The sequence below is a fragment of the Strix aluco genome, chromosome 1 (assembly GCF_031877795.1).
Source record: "Strix aluco isolate bStrAlu1 chromosome 1, bStrAlu1.hap1, whole genome shotgun sequence".
Classification (NCBI taxonomy): Eukaryota; Metazoa; Chordata; class Aves; order Strigiformes; family Strigidae; genus Strix; species Strix aluco.
Window position 1 is genome coordinate 153,856,856 of NC_133931.1, and position 16,179 is coordinate 153,873,034.

The window sequence follows — 16,179 nt, forward strand, 5'->3', positions numbered from 1 at the left end:
TGCCTCTGCCATGCAGATGGTAAAAGCAAGATACAGACAGATGCAATGGCTCAAATTAGCAGGGTAGGATTTGAACCTCATGATATCCAGAACTGAGAGGTTGCAACATGTAGAGGACCATAATGCAGGGCACCTGACCTAATATGAATTACATCTGGCAGCAGAATACCTGCAAAAGCACAGCTCTGCACAGCTAATGAGTCTCAATGAGAAACAGCAAAGGTGTCCTGCTACCAGGGCCTGTGCTTCCCAGTGTCTCAGTCCTCACTGGGATGTACTTTCTTTCCCTAAAACCCTTGGTCTCTGGACCAAGACTCAGCACCTTGAACTTGGTAAAGAGATTACATTCATACCAACAAGCACTTAGCCAGGCCAACCAAGACACCAGGCCACCATTTCACAGATTACATCTGCAGTTTCAAACTAAACCTGATGTTTTTTATTGATGCAGCAACGCGAAGAAGAAAAAAACAAGAGAAACAACAAAGCGAGCACTAACCCTGTGCTGCAGGATTTGGAGGATTTATTTACACCAAGCACAAAGAGTGAAAGTCACCTCAAAGAAGCAGAAGGTAAAACCAAACCTCCCTTCAACCCTCCTGAAAAGGCTCCTTTTGCCACCAAACTGACTAGAAATGATTGAGAAACTGGAGCGATACACATTTGCAAGAGATCAGATGCATATAACTAGCATAGATTTTGTCTGCTTACAGAAGTCCACCTGCCAGTGGACAGCCAGGAAAGGCAAGTTTTCAGACTGGATCATGTCTCTCACAGGTTTATCACAGTGTGGGAACTATAATCCAAAGTTATAATTCCTACCCCACCTATTAACCATGCCGGTCATGAAACCGGCAATTTATTCTGGGAACAATGCTGAAACACCAGCATTGTTTCTGAGCTCATAAATGGAGACAGGCACAGACTTTTCTCCAAATTGAGGTTTTCATTAGAAAATTCATTATGAATGAGACAGAAGCTTTTTACAGGACTACGTTGGCCTTAGGTGAAATAAACGCACGCTGTAAGCTCTGCTGAGGGGATCCATGGCTGGGCAGAAAGATGCAGGGTCCAGGCACTCTTAAGGAAGACATCCTCCAGGCTTGATCTGAACCAGTCATTTCCTGACCACCACAGCCTCCTGCTCTCATTTGTGAGAAACAATGCAACACGTGAAAAATTTTGATTTTATCTTCATGCAGACGAGAAAAGCAGACTTGTGCCACCATAACCCTCTTGCATTTTGATGGGCTGCTTCTTGGAGAGGCTGAGACAAGCTGTAAAGTTCAGACCATCACAATACAGATTCCCCCAGAGCAGACCCAGGGCACTCACTTAAATAGAAATAGTGCTGGCAGTGTTGTGGGTGCGCTGAAAATAAAGACTAAGATCAGCAATTACCCATGACCACCACATGGCTAGAGGTGTACCATCATGGCTGGTAGGACTATCATGTCTTATAAACACATCAGTAAGAACCTGCAAAGAGGGCTCAGGCAGCAGAGACCTGTACTGGCTGTTGGCCAGGGGCTAACGGTCTTATTTATGGTTTCTTCACTCAGATGCTCAAACACAAATCTCCAGGCACTTGGGTTATTGCATGTAGAAGAAACAGCAGCCACTGGGGAGAGGAAGAAAGGCAGTGTATTCTCTCAAGAAAATAACATTCATAATCTTTGTTCTAGACAAGAAAATAGACTCTCCTAATAGAACCAGCCCAGTTGTGAAGCAAGACAAAGCAGCAGCCCTGGGTGGCAGCCCCATGACTGGTGGGAGAGGGACAGCATTCACCCTGCCGCCACACATGTTCATGACACGGCCGCCGACACCACATGTCTGGGCACCTTACCCTGGCCAGCCCAGGCCAAGGGGGTACCCACTGGGACCAGTCCCTGGAAGGGGGAGAGGGCAGCCACGCTACTCATATCCTGCTCAATAAGCTCAGCAAAGTTTCTCCTGTTTGACATTAAAATAGAGGCACTGCATGAACTAACGTAGTTTTAGTAGGAAGTGATTACTGTATGTTAGTCATTCACTCGTGATGATCTGTATCTATCCAACAATATCTAAACCAGTTTTGTTTAGAAGCATAGTAGTACTTTGGAATTGTAACACTCCAAGGCTGCACTGACTTTGATCACTAAGGAACTGGGAGGTGGTCAGGATGAAAATCAGCATTGCTAAACTACTACACACAGGACAGCCCTGTGGCCACTAATAGCAGCATGGTGAGCTCGCTCTGTGACATGAGTGCTTGTCAGTCTTCAAAGGCTTCTTCAGTTAATAAAAGTAGTGTGAGTTTACCTGTCATTTCAACAAAGGGTTGAGTTTTTTTGCTGTCCCTCTACCTGATAAATTAAGTATTCTTTAAAAAAAAAGTGAGTGCCCCTGCCCAACTGCATGGCAGCCACTCCTAGTAGAGAACTCCTCCTGGACCAGCACAGGAGGAGGTCTTGTCAGCTGCATTTTGTCCTTTGTGATAGCTTTCCTCCAGGCTACCTCCTCCAAACTTTCATCTTTTTGTTTCAACCCCACTGTGTATCTCACCACTGCTTTCTCTGGGTTCCCACTCTGCTCCTCTTTTCATAGTCTGTTGACAGCAGCTTGCACCATTATTTCAATCCCTAGATACAACACTTAATTTAGTAACACCACCCAACACAACTGAGAGACTAAAAGTGCTTTGGCCTAGTTTTTGATTATAACCAGTTAGAAATTTATGGTGCAATTTTAGGATTATATCTTCCAAATCCACAGGACTTCCCAGGACTCCATGGCAGGACTTCTCTCAGTTGACCTGCTCTTTTACACCTACAGTTTCTTCATGTTGTCGTCACAAACCCATACCAGCCAGCTTAGATTTGGGGTTCACATATGCAATGTTTTTGATAAAAATTTTTGTAAAAAATAAACTCATGTTCTCCAGTAAAAACAAATCCATAAATATAACTAGTAACAATTCCACTATAGTTGGGATATTTAGGATTAAAGGTTTTCACCTTGGATTTTTCCACTAAATGCCACAAATCTTGTCATATGATATGTTCAGGACAGGAAACTCTTTAGTTTATTTCTCCTCTATGGCTTGACAGAGCACAGAACATTTAACCTAAGTCTGGGAATGTCCACCTTCAAGGAGCTGGGAAAAGGGGTCCCTTTAGGACAGACATGAGGCAGACTGAAAAAAGGATTCCGTTTTTCAGGTCCGAACCAAGAAAAGTATTCAGGCATCTGATTCCTTATAGGAATTAAGAGCTTAAATATTGTGCTGTGCTTATTTGTAGATAGAGACCTAGCTCATTTTTTGATGTCTGTGCTTTGTAAAAGACACAAGAGCCCTAGAGAAGTACTTCCAGGAGATACAGAGATACAAGCAAGAGTCAAAATGAAAGGAGAATTCAGAATTAATTCAAAAATTAAATCATTGCGTTTTCCTTTCAAATACAGAAAGTCAGTGGGTTATTTGCAGAAGTAGCTGTCCCTAGTGTGCAGCTCAAAGTTGGTTTGGCTGTTCCCAGGCACGCCACGATGGTCAGGGTTGCTCATTCTCTTGGGGAGCCTCCACATGGGAAGGTGCTCATCAGATTTATTTCCTGGTCTTGGAAAGACATTTCTCTGAACTAGGTCTCACAGATAAGGTTTTTGTCTTGCCTGTTTGATGTGAGAGTTGTTGGTGCAACACAGCTGCGGTTGCCTCTCGTGCCACCTCTGTCTGCAGACACACCCAGTCACTGAGCTGGAGAAAGTCAGACAAGAGAAGGTCTTTTTCAGGAGACACAAGCTGTTGTCCCCCATCCTTCTTCACAGGTGTCCATAGAAAATATTGGATAAAAAGTGGTGCAGGAAGGTGCTGTCAGCCTGCTGATCCAGAAGGATGTTGAAGAAATGACACAGTGCCCTGATTTCAGCCCAGTCAGTCTGCCCTGCAGACTCTGGTATCTTAGTGAATGGTTGCATAATGAGGAATAGGATTTCCCTCCTCTTAGCTCCTCAACTCACATTAAAACACAATTTGGAAAGGGGAGATGTGGCTTCGGATCTCACTCACCTCTCCTAGAAAACAGCAAGGGGCTGGAAACATGCATGTGCGTACATGTGTGTACACATGGAAGAAAAGTGGAAAATATTTATTTGTACAAGGAGTATAAGGGCATTGAGAAACATTAAGAAGAAGCCATAGACAACTCCAGACAGGTTTTGAAAACCTGAGAAGTAGAGGCAGACTTAGACCAGATGAACAACTATTCCAGGACTTGCTCTCTGAATCAGGCCCCTGAGACCTGCAATAATACTGACCATTACAAAGCACTTTGTCATCTCTGGAACACACAACTGCCCATTACTTAATTTATCTTTCAAGGTTACCTCATCTCTAATTATAATACATTAGGTTCACCCGTTGATCAATGCCTTTTGCAAGCTCAGAGGCTTCAGGATACAAGGGCAACAGTATCAGCCAGACAACCATTTATGTAGACCGGTGACAACTCTCTTCCCCAACTCCAGTTCACAACGGAGTCCTCCGTTACGGCACAACAGTTGTGAAGAGTGTAAAAATGCCAATCATAGGTCCTCATATTGACCAAAATGGTTATTCGGCTCTTTGAGTTTTGAGCCTATTTACCAGTTACTCATGTGCAACTGGAGGTTAAACTCCACAAACTCATTGGAGTATTCAGTAGTGTTTGATTTCATCCCTATTTTTCAATTGTTAGAAACAGCAGTAAGTACTTCTCTGAGATTCAGCATTGATTTTTTTTTTTCCTCCCTTCTCCCCTGACACTTCTTGAAAGACTATATCTATCCCAAGCTTCCTCTGGGGCTCAGGCTAACTTCAAGGGGAAAGGAAAAAAAAGTAAAAGCTCAGTGGTGTGTAGTGGGAGCCTGCTAGTAACATCTCACACAGCACACGGTTTGCATTCATGTATCACTAGAAAAGCCCTCTGCATTGCAAATTTTTCACATCTTCTATTGCCACTAGCTCGAATGCTGCACCCAGAAGGTTTTAGTCTAAAACAAGGAAATATCTAAGCTTAATTCTTTTATTATTCTTCTCACCAAGGGCTTGTATTTAAACAGGCAACTCTCATGAACATCAGTTTTTAGTTTGCATGGTCAGAGAGAACATGGAAAGATTAAGCATTTGCTCAGCATTACTGATGAACAGGAATCTCAACAAAATAAAAAATAAAATTTAAAAGGGCAATTTTTAGAAGTACATGGTTAAACATGAGCTGTGAGAGGGATGCCAATGTGCACACTTCTCAGAGTCAAAAATGCTATTCAGCCATTTCTTTCACACTGTGAAAATGCTTTCTGTACTCACAATGAACAGAAAATAGTAGATGCCACTAATCAGGTTTGCTCATAAAGCCAGAAAAGTGGTTCAAATATCTCAGGTACATGCAAAGAATACACTGATTTTGCATTCAGTACCATAATACTAGGGGCTTTATCTTCTCCAAAGCAGAAAAATCAGCTTTTCACTCCAGGAAGAGAATAAGTTCCTTCCAAAAAGAGAACTTTGAAACATCCAAGCTTGCATTTTCAGGTAGCTTATATGAAGCTTTCCAAAGACAAAAAGGAGAACAAGCATTGCACACCACCACCATTGACAGCATTTTTTTTCCCCCCCCGGTAGCCTCACTTACGCCAAACAAGCAGTCAAGATCATCTTGTTGAGTCCTCTTTCATCCCCTGCTCCTGTAGCTGACCCTGCATTAAGGTAAAGCCAACTAATCACACATTTTGAACTTTTACAGCCATAGGCTTGTCACCTTGTTTGAAACTGAGCTACAGAGGTCTCGTGTGTAATCTGCTTCCTTCCTTCTTCAGGATCTTCACTTTGCTGCTCATGGCAGGGAGAGAAGGGTTTCCTCACACCAGCTAACAAACCAGAGTTTTGGGGAGGGATTTCTGGTTTCTTTCAAGGTGCTGAAAAGAGGTGTCATCTGCACATCTAAGTGACAGAAACCTCTTAACTACAAAGAGGCTCCACGCACAAGAGCCATCATAGGGACAGGGGCCACAAGCTACACTGGCTCCAGCACCCGCTGAAATCTACCCTGAGAAACCTTCACCAACAAATCCAGGCAAGCAAGACAACCAACAGCCATTTTCCCATGCCCAGAGAAAATTCCTAGCGATGAAGACCGGTATTTTTGCAGTTTATCCCACCCCACAAGGCATGCTGCTCAGCACACCTGGCCAGGCAGGGGCTCTGCCAGCACCAGGAGCACCACAGTGGCTTCCACACTGGTGAAGATGCACTAAGACTTGATTTAATGCCCTGCGGGCCCCTGACTCGACCCCAGCAGACCGTGGGTGCAGGAAGTCACCCACCTCTCTGCATCCCAGCATAGTCAGATCCCTCTCCACAACCATACATCAGGTGCTTTTGCTGCCACCAAAGCAGGTCAGATGGGGACCTTTGAAGCCTGACCCCACTGCATCTCTAAACCACATCTCTTCAATGCAATGATGTCCTGACAAAAAAAAAAAAAAAAAAAAAAGAAGAAGAGCTCACCGAAAGACTTTAAAGAGTGATGCCCCCATGCAACAGAGTCATGCTGCATGCAATGTTATCAGCTCTCCAGCCTGAAAGCCATGTGGATTTTTTTCTCTGTGGCGCTTTTCTTGCCGCTTGCCTAAGCCCTGAGGCAGCAGCTTGTCGTTTGCCAAGACTTTATCGCTCACAAGTACTCAGACACAGTTTTTCCCTAGGGAAAAAGGCAACTCTGGAAACCAAGGATTTCTAGGTCCCGGCCCATTTCTCACACAACATAGTCATCATCGCTGAATCAGAATTCAGCATCGTGTTTTAAATGGACTATACCTACACAATGCTATGCTGCAGCAAGCTAACGTGAGGGAGGCTTGGCTTTGCCAAAATCATTCATTTCCAATCACAGGGCTCAAATCCCTGGGTCCCCTTCAATTCAGCCATCTATAGACAGGCAAAACCAGTGGTGAACATTGTCTCTAAATCTTAAATTGGTACCACGTGGTGCTACCCAGGAATACCCACCTCCTCCATGCATTCAGCAAACGAGGCCACTAAGATCCCACATGTTGGGAGACAGTCTGCGTATGCGTGTGTCCACACAGGCACTGAGATAACGATGAGCTTATTTTAAAATGTTTCAGGATTGATGTTATTTTCTGCACCACTCCTTCATGATTGATGGCAAAACTGGAAAGTACTGAGGCAAGGGGATGCTTGTGCAGCTGGTGCACCGAGCATCCTCCCACGGCAGCATGCAGGCGGAGGGAGAAAAGCACACAGCGGCCCAGGGACAGATGGACAGATGCCATTTCCTAGCAGTCAAAAGATTTGTGTGTATCAGCAAACCCCCATGAAAAGTCCAGATGAGCAAAAGCCACCCAAAGGTGGCAAAGCAGCCAAGGGGAGGAGAGGGGCAACCACAGAGGGTTTCCCCCACCTCCTGGGGAGCAGACCCAGGCAGGAGAGCAGCAGCTGGACACGAGAACCCCAAGGGATCCCTGGAGGCTCATGCCCAAGGGAACCAGAGCAGGATTCTGCATCATTTAACCCACCTCACAGAGCTGGGACATCAGGAGGGTTTGGCCCCAGGCACAGCAAGTGTATGGGTTAGAAATTCAGCAGCCCTGCACCCTCCTCGAGGCCAGCATGGGGGTAAGGACACACTGCACCCACTGTTGCTGCATACAAACAATGAAAAAAATTTGCAAGGGAACATCTGCAGGATATTAAAGCAGGAATGGAGGTAAGCAGAGCTTATCTGGTGGGAACAGAGCGATGCTTGCAGAAGCTGCCAATGCCATCTCTCTCCAGGCAACGTGGGAGGGAGAAAAAATAACTTCAGCTCAGCTGAAGACAAAATAAAAAGCCATAGTGGCATAGCACTGTTACGTGGACTGCTCGGGGATGGGCAAACCATCACAGTGATCAAGTGTGCAGATCAGGTTAGTAGTAAGTGGAACACTACTAAATATTAGTTAGTAACCCTGTTTTACTGGGGAGCAGCAGCTACAGAAACATCCCAACCAGCTGTGTCCTCCCCCTTTCTCCATTCTCCCTCCCTCAAAGCAAAGCTGTTTAGGGGAACTGAGGCTTCTTCTGCAAAAGGCTGCAGATCCAAACCTTCCTCTAATTAAGATTTCACACATATGGGACTTCTTTGGTTTTGGCATATCAGTAAATAATTTAGGGCCTAAGCAGATGTTTAGGATCTTCAAAATATGAAGGTTATTATCAGATTTATTTAAATCAGGTACTGGGAGGGCTCAGGGACAGGTAGAGAGGAAAAAAAAAAAAAAAGCATGATAAAACATGCCTTCTTCATTAGCCAGAACACTGCTACAGTAGCTCGGGCACAGAGGCACAAACACCACCTGAACACTAAGTGGAGCCTCACTGCCATCACAGCAGCACTGCTGCAGCCTGCGGGTCCCCCAGCTCCATCAGCAGCTACTGCAGTGGGGAAACAGCCCCAAGGGCAGGGCTGCAGGGGTTTTGCAGAGGGCCCCAGCAAACTGAGCTTCTGCTCCCCAGAATGCCCAGCACCTTTTGGAGCAGAAGGCTGCAGAAGCTTTTTGACACTGCATGATGCAAATATAACTCATGAGCCACTTGCAAGCTTTCCCTTAAAAGTGGCTGCAGCTCAGTTCAGCTTGGGAAACTCTCTGCAGCTCCTGCTCAACTTTCCAGACGTTTGCCATTGTCCCTGCATGGGACAGGGTTATACCACAGCAGCAGAGAGTCAGCAGTGGGGAAGCCTCCGCGTTTGCATTGCCCTGAGCATTGACCCATGGACAAAGCTGGTCCCCTCACACAGAAGCAGTGGAAATCTGCTGTGACCTGTCCCCAGGGAAAGCCCAATGTCAGGCACATGCCCTCTCAGCCAATTATGTCCCCCCCTGGCACCAGTAATATGGAGGGTAAGTAGCTTTAAAGACCTTTTGTTGGCTCTGAAGGGCTCGTCTAGTTGTCCTGGAACAGGACAAGTGACCACCTGAGTACACAATGCTACCACACTGCCACCAAAGCCAAAGCCAGATAGTGTATTTGAACTGGTTATCTATCAAACAGCCAAAACCAGCACTTCATCAGGCATGAGCCAGACATACACTGCTTACAGCATTTCTCCAACCCAAAGTCCAGGAGAAAAAAACAAACATCTGTCTAAAAATATAGGGTGGTTGCCCATAGCTGAAATAGGGTTTTTGGGGTTGGACTTTGGCCCGGACAGCACACAAAGCTCACATCTCTTCATTGTCACTCCAATAGGAAACACAGCAAGACCTCACAAGCACAACCTGATCCTCCTCCTTCCAACATACCCCACAGCTACCATTCCCTTGAGTGCAGCCTGCCCAGGGACGGGCAGCCCTGATCCCTCTCACCTGCTGCCAAATCACACGTCTGCCAGCCAAGAGCGCATCCCAACCCAGTGCTGATTCAGCCCCTGTAGTCACGGTTGATTTACAAAGTGCTTTTCAGATTGTTATCCTCCCTGGATGAAGGTGAGCCGGCACTGATGCATTGGCAGCCACAAGCCACCTGCAGATGACGTGGTGCCTCTTTCCTGACACATCCCAGTCTCACATTCAAAGGGAAGAGATGCAAGGCAGAGCCTCTGAAAGCAGTATCTGTTTAAAACTATTTGGAAGGCTATTGCTCCACCTGGCCACAGGTGGGAAGGGAGCCTCAGGGTGGTTTTGGGGACAGTGCTGCTCTTTGGTCAGTCAAAGCACTGGCTTGAAGCCCCTAAATGGGTCCACAAACACCAAAACACGAACACGGTGGGAGAGCTCTCCTCACTCCGCAGTAACCACTTATCCCAAGCCTACCCCATGAGAAATGCACCCTGCCAGCACTAGAGAGGTGGGACGCAGGGGCTCTGCAGCACTAAGATGCATCCTAGGCAGCCTCCACTAAGCCTCATCTAATCAGGAAGATATACACGCACACTGGCTGTGGAGGTTCCTGTAGTACCAGCAACATGTTGCTTGAGCAGCTACCACAACTGCTAAGCTCACACCAGCCTCCGTGAGGAAAGAGACAGCTGCTCCATGCCTGGTCACTACTCTGTTCCCCTCTGGCTTACATCACCCCATGGGAGGCGCTCATTGTTCTCCTCCATATATTGAGTTGCCATTACCTATTAGCAGAAGAGCCCCAAGAGTCACTAATCACAAAGCCATGGTCCTAAAAAACAGCAGAGCCTTAGAGCAGCCCTCACGTCCCAGGACACACACGGGGTCACACATGCACGCCAAGCCTTTCCCAGGCTGCAGTCAGCTGAGAGATGCTCTGCTCTAGCACAGGTGCCTGTCAACCAGATACTAGAAGGGAAAGTCAATCCACTATTCTTGCAATGGTAAAAGAACAGACTCCTAAGATGTAAAATAAAAATTACATAAACACAAAGGTTTGACACTTACCTGAACAAAGCAACCTCCATCTCCCGGATCCCAGGGGAACAGAGCCAGCACAGACCACGCTGTCACCGCAAAAGAATGGCTCCACAGAGTGCTTGTCCCAGCTGGGCACCACGCAGTGTTGATAACTTGTAGCATCAATAGCTTGCAGCATTTTATATCAAAAGTTTCATATTTGACATTTTAATGAAGTTCCTGCTTCTATATTCAAGGTATGGTTCAAGAAGTTCCAGTTCTCATTTTGAAACAAAAACACATAGCTTTCACAGATGGAAAATAAAATTTAAAACAAGGTGTAGGAACAGCCTAGACGTCAAAGAGGAATCCAAGCCATGCTTAGGCAAACAAAAGTAAGACTTAAAATTAATCACAAAACTTTTCAAAGGGTTGAACCCTTGAAATCAAAAAAACTAGTTGCTAGACTTCTCAGCCCTCCTGAAGGAGCTGATGGAGAACCTCTAACTGCTTACAGCATTCAGACAAACTGGCTTTGCCTCACAAAATCAAGAAGAAAAGCCAAAAGCATACTCACTCCTACCCCACACCAGACTTTATGAGCAAAGGGGAGGAGACACTCTAGTCCCTGACACCTGGGACTGGTAGAACCTTACCCAGCTGGGAGCAGGCACGTGGCTTAAATGAACCTCCAGAAAAGATGCTGTGGAGAGGGAAGTGGTGGCAGCTTTTTTTTTTTTTTTTTAATATCTTGCCTCTCAAATTAGAGCCTCTAACAACAAAATAACAAGTAAAGGAAAACAGAACACACTCCAATTCCCTGCCTATATGTACTGCTTAATGTTTTCCTATTTAAGCAAAGCCAACGGGTGCAGTGAATTGTGTATCTGTGAGCTTGGGCAGTACTAATGAGAAGACAAGTCACTCTAGAAATGCTGGAAGCAATAAGCCAAGCCGGACAGACAAGCTAGAAAGTTTCCAAGGCATCTTCAACTAGGAGCCCTGTGTTCCGTTGCACTGGAAGCCAGCAGCATCCCACACTTGCTCCCTTAGGGAAATTAAAAGCAAGATCAAGGTTTTGCAGCTGAGCATGGAGGCAACAAATTATAGAAAACAAGTGGGGTCTGGGGTTTTTTTACAAAAAGTGTATTATGATCCCTGTGAGAGGGCACCATGCTGCTACAGGGAAGTCAAAAAGCCAGGCAGGCGCCGGCTGGGCCAGCTCTGCTCCAACCGCAAGAGATGGAGGCTGGCGCTGAAGGCACTTCTCCACTACCCCCCCAGCCAGGGGATCCTCAAGGGTATTAAGTCTCTGACTGGCAGCTGGGATGTTTAGGAGGGGCAGGCGATCTCTTTCACCACAGGGAGTCACCCCAAAAGGCCCAGGTGTGCTTGCAAAGCAGCTTTTGACCACCCTTTCCTCAGCCAGTGCCCGCTCGCTCCGGCCAGCTCTCCGGCCACGCTGCCAGCAGCAGCCGAAACACCGGCAAACCGGGAATGACAGCTCCATCTACCGGGGTCTTGGGAATGATCCGCACCCTCGCGTTTTGCAGCTGTGAAACCCACCGCCATCACCCTCCTGACACCGGCCAGGCGGGAGCGATGCTCGGGGGTTTGCCTGCCCCTCAAAAATCGCTTTTTTAACACGTCCTGGTTTCAGCTGAGAGCACGCTAATTTATTTTTTTCCCTGTCTTCTTAGTAGCTAGAATAGTGCTGTGTTTTGGGTTCAGTATGGGATTTGATATAAGAATGTTAATAATGTATGGATGTTTTTAGTTGTTGCTAAGAAATCAGGGACTTTTCAGCTTCTCATGTCCTGCTAGTGCGCAGGTACACAAGAAGCTGGGAGGGAGCATAGCCAAAACAATGGACCCAAAATGGCCAATGGAATATTCCATATCACCTAACGTCATGCTCAGTATATAAAGGGTTGATGGGGAAGCTCACTCAGGCTTCCAGGATGGTGGTTTCAGGATTCTCTCTTCTCTGGGATCGCTAGCTGGGAACAGGCTGGGGATCAGTCAGTGGGTGGTGAGCAATCACATTGTGCATTACTCGTTTGTATTTTCTATTATTATCATTATTATTTTGATTTTATTTCCGTTATTAAATTGTTTTTATATCAACCCACGAGCTTCCTTACCCTTCCAACTCTCTCCCCCATTCCCTGGGGGTGGGGGAGAGTGAGCAAGCAGCTGCATGGTGTTTGGCTGCCAGCCGGGTTTAAACCACAACAACATGCCTGTGTCTGAGAGCAGCAGAAGGCTGGTATGGCATCCTGAGCTAGTTCAGACCCAAAAGGCAAATACCCAGACCCTCTCCTTCACTCTCTGCATCCCCTCAGCTCTGTAGAGGTGAGGTAGCATACAGCCTCTGGGACCAGAACCAGCTTCTTGGGCATCCCTAACAAATTCAGCATTAGAGGTGAGAAATAGAGCTTCACAGCAGCTTTCCAGGCTGTACAGCCACACCCTGACATTTCCAGCCACGGCGCAGGGATGAGCAGTGCCGGTGTGCCTGGTTACGGCAGAAGCTTGTCCCAGCGTGACATGACTGTCCACACAACAGACCAGCTCCGTTTTACAATGTGCCATGCTTCTTCCCACGCTGCGCTCCCTGCTTTGCCTAACCCTAAGTCTAAACCTCACCCTAACCCACATATTCAGTGGGTAGGTGTACAGTCCCTTTGACCACCTGAAAGGTTCCTTGATTCAGTCCTTAACATCCAGCTGGGGCTCATACAACGTGCCCTGCTCCCTCCTCTTCCGAGCTGCCTGCTGATAACACCCAAACCCCCGCACTGAGGGTGGTGGGCAGAGGAGGCCACTGAAAGGCAGTCTGTGCTAGATGCACACACCTCACTCTGCCCAAGAGTCACGGGCAAGACTCCGTACCCAAACGGAGAGCTAGCTGTGTGACTCAGCCCGAGGAACCCTGCTGGGCATAGTGCAATGGCATTTAAAATAAACACAAAGATTTTGTACCAAAGCAGGTTACTCTGGCCTTCGAAGAAGGGTTAGGGAGCCATCATTTCAAAGGATGCATGCCATGTTCTTTAGAGGATTTATTTCTGCTTGAACAGCACTAGTAAAAACAATAATCTTGTAGCCAGTGAAACAAACACTGACATAAATATGTAGGACTGTCACATGAGAAGAGACACACTAGTTAAACTCAGGCTTTTTAAACTGAGGTTTAAACTCAGACTTTTTAAACTGAGGTTTTAAGCAGCAGCACAGAAAAGATACGTTCTTTCAACTACAGAGATAAAAAAATCTTCATTATGTAGCTTTATTCATCAGTGACTACTGAATGTATAAAGGAATAGGTATAAATAAAAATGACATGCTTTCAAAGTTGGACAGTAGAAAAATGACAGTGAGTGTTCTTAAAAATACAAGTATTAAAAGAGCAAGTAAAAACAGCTTCAGAAATCAGTGTCCCAGGAAGCAAGAAATTCAAAGAATCAGTTGCGGTTGAGACTCTACACAGCAAGACTGTGCTCACGCCCAAGGTGTTTACCACAGCCTGCCTCTCTGCAGGGCTGATCATCGAGGATGTTCTTCATTCCTGTCGCTACATACAGCTGTAACGCACTGTTCTACCTTTACCTGTCACACAGATTCAATGCAGATGAGGTTTTCACAAACTCAGAGGCTTTCTGGTTTTCACAAACAGGGCTGGGAGCTGGTAGTGCCGAGCATTCGCTAAAGGAAAGAAATCTTGCCTGAAATGCTGGCCAGTATCTCCCTGGAAGCTGCAGGGCAGTGGGGAGATGCCCCAGCCAACTCCCTGGTCCTACAGCGATAATGATGCAAATCTGAAGTGTTTTTCTTCCTCTGCTAGGATGCACATATTCAAGATGACACGGTTCACCTGTCCTGAGAAGGTTCAAGATTTGCAGAGCGCTGAGTTCATGACAATGGTGGATTTACCGTGTGCTTTACTCCATGCAAAGTCTCTCTGCACCAGGGTGCTATCAACCCAAGAAAGGAAAAAAGAAAATATTAAAATTACGAGATCCACTCCAACTGCATGCTGGCATTCCTGGGTGGGGAGGAAGCTTCCTAAGAGGAGCAGCAAGGTGAATTCATCAAACACATACACAACTCACTTCCCCTTGCATACTTACTTACATGTTGCACACTGATTTTTGCAAACATGCTTACAATATGAGTATACCATACCCTTAAAAGACAGCATCGATCATCCAATCATTTTGTTTCACAAAGCAAAACAGCCTAGAGATGGAAAAAGTAGAACATTTTTGCAGTGGGACTTTGCATTTAAGTAAACAGAGCTGAGTCTCTTCAACAGTGCATAAAACCCTTTGCTTCCTGTGAAAGAAAAGCCTTGATTTAATCCTACAACAATACTTGGATATTAAAAATATCATGTGATTATTTGGGCATAGAAATGACTGGAGAGGAAAAGGAACATCTGTGAATGGGGGCACATAAATTAGGGAGGGAATTAGAAAGCTCATGTGTATATGAGATTCATGGATCGCATAGGAGCATATTGGCAAGGACTCCACAGCTCATTTCTCCAGAGGGGTTCTGTGGTGCTCAGCAACATCAGCTAGCTCCCGCTGAGACCAAACGTGGAAGAGAAAGGTTATCCGAAAAAGTGTATCTAGCCCAGTTCAACCAACCCAAACCAAAGAGAAGGTCGTGGAGAAAGGGAACGCTGCCAGACCCTTGAGGGAAAGAAATTGTTTCCACTGCATGGAGATTTCGGCCTAAGCTATCTTGGGTCAGATCAGACCAACCCAGAACATGGTTACGAGTTGTCTACTTTCCTTTTTTCAACATCAACACTGCATTTGCCAAAAAAAAAAAATTACAATAAACAAGCCAGTCTCTAGGATTTGCTCCTGGCTCCTCTTCCTACCCCTCTGCACTGCCTCAGTAGATCATATCCACCAGGTATTTGCCACAGGGGAAGCTCTGGCAGATGTAAGATCTCCTGGGATGTCTCTGCTGTTGCCACCGTGCTGAGGCCTCTCCTCCCCTGTCCCCGGCATGCTGAGGAGCACAGCCTTCCTGCAACGTGCCCTCTGCTGCTGCAGCCAGGGCTGCCTCCTTTTCTAAAGGGCTGCTGTTCACCCCCTCTGCAGAGCTCCAGTCAAATGAGCTCTCCCGCTCCACCCCAGTTATCCCCAAAAGGTATTTCTGAATCCACATGCAGAGATCTGCCTCCTGATCTCTTTCCCCAGGCTGCATGGATCCACCTCTCACTGGCAGCTCTTGGTCCTAAAAAAGATGCTTACCATAAAAGTCAGTGATACTTTAGGAAATCTTTAGATGAAAACAACCATGTGGCAGAAATACTTCAGTAACAAGTACTCTGATGCAGCGATGGCCAATTTAAAACAGCACCATCACCCACACCGGAGCTGCCTGATGACTGCTATATTCCCAGTAACTGCAACATATTCACATGAAGGAGGTTACAAAACAGATAAAGGGACAACGGTGAAACAATAATAGCAGAAATTCAGAGTACAGAGCGGTAAGCCTGTGCTCCGAGTTTGGAAACTTTTAATGTGGAAGGGTGAAAAGAAAGACCAGGGCAACAAGCTCTTTTGAGCAATCTCGGAACCGGGGAGTGTATCAGCAGCTGCTGTACAGGCTGTCCCCAACGCAGGGACAGCACCCAGCCACCGTCCCGAAGCCAACAGGCTCTCACCCCACTCTGACACACGGTGACAGACCTCAGGCAGTAGGAAGGAGCCTCCCACTGTGCTGGGTGCTGGATGCCAGAGACACACATCCAAGGAACACAGCACACAAACA

General features: G+C 46.4%; 1 protein-coding gene across 1 annotated transcript in view; it reads left to right on the plus strand.

The window, feature by feature from the left end:
• The window catches only part of TMC2 (transmembrane channel like 2), a 32,579-nt gene extending 30,640 nt beyond the window's left edge, over window positions 1-1,939 (plus strand). The window contains exons 19-20 of the mRNA XM_074816358.1: window positions 452-572; window positions 1,686-1,939. Coding sequence (XP_074672459.1) covers window positions 452-572; window positions 1,686-1,939 — 375 coding nt within the window. The remainder of the gene's footprint in view (window positions 1-451; window positions 573-1,685) is intronic.
• Window positions 1,940-16,179: the final 14,240 nt, after the last annotated feature.